This window comes from Galeopterus variegatus, unplaced genomic scaffold (assembly GCF_000696425.1).
Source record: "Galeopterus variegatus unplaced genomic scaffold, G_variegatus-3.0.2 Scaffold2754, whole genome shotgun sequence".
NCBI lineage: Eukaryota > Metazoa > Chordata > Mammalia > Dermoptera > Cynocephalidae > Galeopterus > Galeopterus variegatus.
The window spans coordinates 257,466-264,909 of NW_007728865.1; the positions used below are offsets into that span (position 1 = coordinate 257,466).

The window sequence follows — 7,444 nt, forward strand, 5'->3', positions numbered from 1 at the left end:
AAAAAAAAAAAAACTGAATAGTCTTCAGCGAGAGATGAAATGCATTTGGCAGACACAATGCTGTGTTTGTTCCTATAATTTTATTCCCTTCCCTTGTTTCATTGACCTGCCTGCAAGTCTCCTGCATCACCAAAACTGAAGATGCTTTACAAAATAATACACGAATCTCACTGGTTTACTTCTATCCATCCACCTACCCACCCATTCATTCATCCACTTATTGATCCATCCACACACACACACACACCCACCCACCCATTAATCCACTCATGCATCCATCCATCCTTCCTTCTGTCCCCTAGTTCAAGTCCCCCTCTGTGCAGGTACTAGGCCAGGTGTTGGCCTAAAACATGAACTGTGAGTTGAGGCAGAGGAGGACACCCCCTCACCTCTAAGGAAGCATGGGAGGAGCCCGAGAGCTTCCAAAGCTAAGGGAGCAGGAAGAGCTCACGGAGCTCATGGAACCGACCCTGAAATACGGCTGAGACTGTGGCCGGCAGCGCTACAGAGAAAGCTCCTCAGGCAAGAGCAAGGGGAGCCACTGAGCTCATCAGGTCACCTGGGGTGGAGGGGACTTCTGACCACAGAGGTCTCCTGGCACCGCCCGCGGGCTGAGCCCCTGATGGATGCACCTTGTACTGCAGCCAGTGCCGGTGCACGGTACACACCTGAGACACAAACAGATGAGCACTCGCCAGACATGAGGCCATGAGATATGACCAATGCCCAGGTGGCTGAGCCTTCATAGGTGCCTCTCGCCAGTGACCTACCTTATCATGATTTCTCCTGACCATGGGCCCCCTTCCTGTTTCTCTCTTTCATGGGGCTTTGTTTTGTTTTGGCGGCCAGCTGGTACAGGGGTTGAACTCTGGACCTTGGTGTTATCAGCACCACACTCTAACCATAAAGCTAACCGGCCAGCCTTCCTGTGGCTTTTAAAAGGTGCCTCTTCTCCTTAACTAAGTGGCAGGGTCTCCAACAACACAATCCCAGTTGCTGTGGTTCTCTTGTGCTGGGCAAAACAGAAGATCCTGAATTGAACCAGAACACAAACGTGAGGAAAGGAGGAATGTTAACACTCTCGCCAGCTCTTAGCCACGTGCATATCTGTGGAAGCAGCATCTGCTTATTGCTGGAGCACTCAGGGGCTTGGGGACCACGGAATTGGACGTGGAGAAGGCTTCTGAATTAAGACGAGTCTCGCAGACCAATTATCTCTGCTGCAGGCATCTGCGTGGTGGCCCTGCAGGGTACATGCTGGCTTGCATGACCTGTCTGGGACTGGGATTCTGGATCCCATGCCTAGGGGAACTCTTGTCTCAGAGAGGCTGGCCAGGGTTGGAAGGCCACTGGCCCAGGAGCTGGCAGATCTGGATGGGGCTCAGCTCTGCTGCTCAGCTCAGCCTCGGTGGGTCCTAAGGCTCCTCAGGCCCAGTAGAGGGGCTGGACACAAGTGTCTCCAAGCTCTCACCAAGCTTTCTGCTGCCCCGATTCCTTTTCCACCTTCTCTGCAGGGACAAGAGTGACAGCTCCATGGGGCCCCACCAGGAAATGCCTCTCCCTATCTCAGGCCTTCACGGAGCCATGTTTGGTCCCTTCTAGCATAGGAAATCCAGCACCTATACCATCAGGTGGGTCTGCTTGGAGTTTGGGCTCCCCAAGGTCTGCCCATGGAGCTTGTGAATGTAGATGGGTTTGTCAGTCTCAGATGGGAGGACCTGGGCGGAGTCTTGAGTCTGGCCCACAGGAGTGCCCTTCTCCACCAGAGACCAGATGCGGTGACGGCCCCGATCCATCTTCTCCATGTAGTCTGGGCCCACTGGCTATGTGTCATAGCAGTCCCCGGACGCTTCCTCCAAGCTTCCCCAACCCGGACGCTTCCTCCGAGCTTCCCCAGGTGGGTGGCTCTCTGGGCCCCTTCGATTTGGCTTGTGCCAGGTTCGTCTCCTGGGGTCTGCTGCCTGCTGCCAGTAGCTTGGTGGACCCTGAAGGGGAACAACTGTTTACTTATAACCTGCACTGGCTGCACACCCGCCAGGCCATGCACAGTGGAGTTGTCCAGACCCAGGTCCCTTGTCCATCATCCCTTTCCCTCTTTGTGATGTCTGTGGGACCACCCCGGCAGGGGGCCTCACCTAGCTTGGTGGACCCTGAAGGGGAACAACTGTTTACTTATAACCTGCACTGGCTGCACACCCACCAGGCCATGCACAGTGGAGAGTTGTCCAGACCCAGGTCCCTTGTCCATCATCCCTTTCCCTCTTTGTGATGTCTGTGGGACCACCCCGGCAGGGGACCTCACTGTCCCTCTCACACCGGCTGTGTCACAGCCAAGAAAACAATGAGGCCAATTTCAATCCATCAAGGGAAAAGCTCTGGTTTTAGGTGCCTTGCTTGAGGAACCCAACAATTGCACAAAATCCACAGCACATAGCTAGTCAATAAGGAAAGATCAGGTGAACCAAGGGTCCCACTTAACCTAGTGCCCCCACTAGGCAAATTTATGGGTCCTCAGGAGAGAGAAATTTCTTTGTCATCAAAACTCCTTGATGGTTTGATCTTCAGAATTAGGCTATTACTTAAGAAACAGTGCTGCTGAGGCTAAAAATAAAATGAGCCCCCCACCCCCCACCTCCTGCACAGAGTATGGTGGTCCAGGCCAGAGACTGTCAGACAGAGCTGGGCTTGAATCCCACCTCCACCATTTACTGTGTGACCTGGAGCCAGGCGCTCACGGGGCCCCACCTTGATTTTTCCATCTGCACACTAGGTCTAGTGACCAAGTCTACTTTAAAGAGTGGTTGTGGAGGTAGATCAGGCAGTGCACACATAGCAGTTAGCCAAGCACCTGACATTTAATCCTAGTTATTCCCAGCTTGATCCAGTTCAGCTATTCCTATCTTAGGTTCTTGTGCAAGGAAGGCGAGGCTGCAGGTAGGGAGCTGCGAGGAGCCCACCTTAGTCTTCTGGTGCCCGCATGACTCTTCAGAGCCCAAACAGTTCACCGTGAGCACCAGGATGTGAAGGGATTGCTGCCCAGCATGGTAGAGGCACAGCCCAGGGAATTCTCCAGGCCTAGGGTGGCTGGAACTACCAGCGCCCCAGCACAATCCCAAACTCTATGAGGAGAGATGGTGTTTCATTCATTGGTTCTGCCAACATTTCTCAGAAATGGTCTCACATCAAAGGGTGGAGCTGTGTGGGCCAAAGATAGAGCCTCCATTCTTGGCGGAAACATGAACAATCACCCCCCATTCATAGCTGAAGTTCCTCCCCAAGGAGATGTGACCCCTCTCACACACACGTACACAAACTGCTTCTCACAAAACCCAAGAACGGTGGTCAGGGCAGCTGTGGTGGGCACGGAAACACACACGTGGACCCAGGCGGAGAACTGCAGAGAAACATACCCACGCTCAGGGCCCACGAGACTGCTGGTCTCTTGGCCAGAGCTCGCCCATTTGGGGTGTTCATACTGGGGCCGATGGGGGCTGTGGGCTGGGCTGAGACCTCTGGGGTGCTCTTTGTGGCCAGGGGGCTGGCTTGCTGGTGCAGGGGTGCATTCCAGGCTGGAGTTCCTTGGCACAGGTTCGATGGTGGGAATGGGCTTCTCCAATTTGATGACCTGGAATAGACCGAGCCCCAGTGTCAGGGCTCCCTTTGTGCCTGGCCAGCCCTGCAGAGGAGGCCAGGCAGGCAGAAGAAAGCCATGAGCAGAGGTCTGGGGCTGGAGGGAACACAGCAGGTGGGCCTGGGCATCTGAACGAGGTTTGTGCACTGGGGCAGGGGACTTCCTAACCCCCTGCTCATGACTGCACGGGGCTGAGGTAGCATCCGGCCACAAATCCCTCGTCTTTTCCAGGCACACCCCCACGTAAGGCAAGCTGGAGGCAGCGGCTGCTTTCCTAAAGGCATCCCCAGGCCTGGCAGGGAGACCAGCTGTCTCCCTACCTTCTCTCAGGTGGGGGAACCTGTTACTTTCTTCCCGCATAAGATAACTTCATACAAGCATTTTTCAGGCCACAGGAAAACAAAGGTATGAAAACAGAAAGCACGAAAAGCAGGAGTGCAAAGGAGCACACCGTGTGATCTCAGGAGAGTAGAAGGTCAGGTGTCCTTTGAGGTCTAGTTACAAGTCCCCTCCACGTCTTCATGCTTTTTTAAGCAGGAAAAACTTTACTTATTTATTTTTTGCATGCTGCCCACTAACCCTTGACCTGGTGTTATCAGCAGTGCACTCTAACCAACTGAGCTAACCGGCCAGCCCCAGGAATGACTTATAACCAGGAAAGGGTGTTTGGCACCTTTGGAATGAGGATCAAGGACGTGGGCTCTGCCAGGAGGCTTTCTCCTGGCGGCTCTCCCTCCGATCTCACCAGGTGGCCCCCTGGGTCAGGTACTGACCACAGCTTCTTCCCAGACACATGGGTGGGAGGCAGAGCATGGCCTGGGGCTCCCTCCCATGTGGGACTTATACCTTCTGGTGCTCGGGGCCCTGGCTGTGGGCCATGTAGGCGTCAGCCCCAGTGAAGGACATAGCACACAGGTCGCAGTGCAACTGGGCCAGCATCCATGCAGCCCACCATCAGGCTGGATGCCTGTCTTCTGAGCCACCTTCTTCTTTCTGTGCTACTGTCCTTCCAGATGCTCCCGGTAGGTCTGCCAGGGAACAGCAGAGAGCCAGAGGTGGCCTGAGGGTGGTGTCTGCATTCTGGGCACTGCCCTGTCCCCTGCAGGCCACAGGCACTGCATGCGGGACCTTTTGGGAGGCAGGGCTTGCCATCCCCAGCCTCCACCTGCTGGTGCCCAGGGGCTCCCGTGTCACTTTATTAAGCCCATTCCATAGACACAGAAGCTGGAACTAGGGACGTAAGATTTCTTCTCTCTTCTAAAAATAAGCAAGATTCTTAAGAAAGCATCCTGAAAAGATCACATGTTCAGTTTTGGGGCTGCTGTAAAAGAAAATTCCAGTTTTTTAGAAGGTGACCTCAGAAACCAAGTGAGGACATGGGCTTCCCAAATCACCTGTTCTGGTAATTTCTTCCTTTCCAGAAAAATGCTAATGAAACCATGGGTGGCACACACAAGTCTCAAGCCCGTGTATCCAGGACTACTGCACCTAGAATAGCCGAGTGACTGCTGAGCCACTGCCAAGCCCTTATGCGGGATCCCAAAAATGCTTGTCACGTGGGCCCACTAAACTCATCTGCTTTAACTATGCCAGGAAGGAACACTCTGTAGAATCAAAACATCCCTGAGTATACACAAGAAACTTGTAACATTGGTTGATTCTAAGGAGGAAGAGTGGAAGGGAGTGGACAGGGAAAGATTTTACTGTATAATCTCTGGAATTTAGGAATCCAGAAACTTGTAAAGAGATCACCTAAGCAACAGGGTAAATATGCACACATACACAGAGATTAGGAAAAAGAGTCTATGGAATAGAGAAAAGTCTGGAAGGATACACACCAAGATGCTACCAGTCAATTATTTCAGGGTGGAGGGATTACGGGTGGGTCCCGTCTGCTCTTTGCTCTTGCTGTGGTAGTTAACACAAGGGCTTTGACAAACCTAGGTCTGATTTCTATTGTCATCACTAAGACCAACTCTTAGCCACAGACAGACCTCGACAATGCCCTTGTAAGGATTAAATAGTCCACCTAACATGCTCTGCAGAGTGTGAGAACAAACAGTTGCTGTTTTATCACTCCTGTTGTCAGGCTCCCAACACACACATGTATGATACGTGTAATGAGAAGCCAAGGGAGGGTTTTTAGAAAGAGGCACCTGGGGTGCACTTGGGGTACCCATGGCTGGGAGGGGTGGGTCTCACTGGATTATGCATCAGAAACCACACTCTCTGGGCCGACCTGGTGGCACACTGGAGAGTGCGCCGCTTGGGAGTGTGGCAGCGCTCCTGCCGAGGGTTCGGATCCCATGTGAAGACCGGTTCCCGCTCACTGGCTGAGTGCGGTGCGGGCGCAACACCGAGGGTTGCGATCCCGTTACCAGTCAGTAAAAAAGACAAAAAGGAAAAAAAAAAAAAAAGAAACCACACTCTCTACAACTTAGAAAATCTGCTTAGACGGACGGCTAGAGAGAACACAGAAGTGCTGCCATCCAGCCCTGGAGGCCATGTGGACACGAGCCCATTACACACAGCAGGTAGAGACCATGTTAGGCTGTCTAGATGCAGTGGCGTCTGAGCAGTGTTGGGGTAGGCGGCAGGTGGGAGGGGGCCGTGGATAGAAAACGGCAACACGAGGGTCCTCATGGTGCTGGAAAAGTTCAGTATCTTGGCAGTGGTAGAGAACTCGGCTAGGACAAAATACACACACATGCACACGAGTACAGAAGGTTCCTAACTTATGATGGTTCGACATACAGTGGGTTTATCAGGGTATTAAGTGTATTTTTGACTTATGAATTTTCAACTTAGTATGCATTTATTGCCACTTGGCATCTATACAAGTGAAACTGGGACACCTGAATCAGATGGGTGGACTGTGTCACTGCCAATGTCCTGGTAGTGAAACTGACCATAGTTCTGCAAGATGCTATTTATTAGCATTGGGGGAAACAGGGTGAAGGGTGGAGGGGCACTCCCTGCATCATTTCTTATTACTGCATGTAAACCTCAATCGCCTCAATAAAAATGTCCATATAGAGTGCTGAGAGTATTAGCTAAAGGCTGGGAATAATGATAGCTGACATTTCTACATGGCATTTGGGCATCATGACCACCTGGAGGCAAATCCTATGATCACCACTTTCCCATGAGGGGACTGGGACTTGGAGGGGCTGTGCCACTTGCTCAGGTCACCACTAGTAAGTGGTGGGCCAGGTGACACACCCAGGAGGCCAACTCCAGAGCCCACACTCAGAGCCCACGCCACCCTCAATGCGGGGTACCCAGCAGAACATCACGGGCTCACTCGATTCTGGGAAGAATCTGGGCTCATAGGAGGACATGCTCGTGTCTGGCACAAGGACCAAGATGGGCATTGAATTTTATATTCAGCAAGGCCCTCTCGATACAAAGTAAAAATCACGCGTAGAGATGAAGATGGGGACAGGCAAAGGCAATCTTTTCCTAATGAGCACGCACATTTTCAACGGAAGAAAGCACACCCAAAACATCCTGCCCAAGGACTGTGCAAAGGAGGCCGGCATCCCCCGCCTCACCCCCCTCCGGCAGGTGACAGACGTGAGCACCGCTGAGGGAAAGAGCCCTAGACTAGGAAAGGGTGGCCTGGGGTGGGGGTGGGGTCCCAGGCTGGCCCTGGCATGGCCGGCCCCATTTCCCCAGCTGTGTCACTGGGGCCTGATGAGGGGTTCTGGAGGCTTCTCGCCTCTCTAGAGCCTCTGATTATGGACTCTAAATTTCTCCAGTCTAGAGCGTCCTTTAGGATGTGTGTTTTGCAACAACAGACGTCTAGCGTTT

General features: G+C 52.8%; 1 protein-coding gene across 1 annotated transcript in view; it reads right to left on the reverse strand.

Annotated features, from left to right (window-relative positions):
- The window catches only part of ZFR2 (zinc finger RNA binding protein 2), a 25,677-nt gene that overhangs the window by 14,289 nt on the left and 3,944 nt on the right, over positions 1-7,444 (reverse strand). The window contains 3 exon segments of the mRNA XM_008582896.1: positions 3,411-3,625; positions 4,478-4,566; positions 4,569-4,659. Coding sequence (XP_008581118.1) covers positions 3,411-3,625; positions 4,478-4,566; positions 4,569-4,659 — 395 coding nt within the window.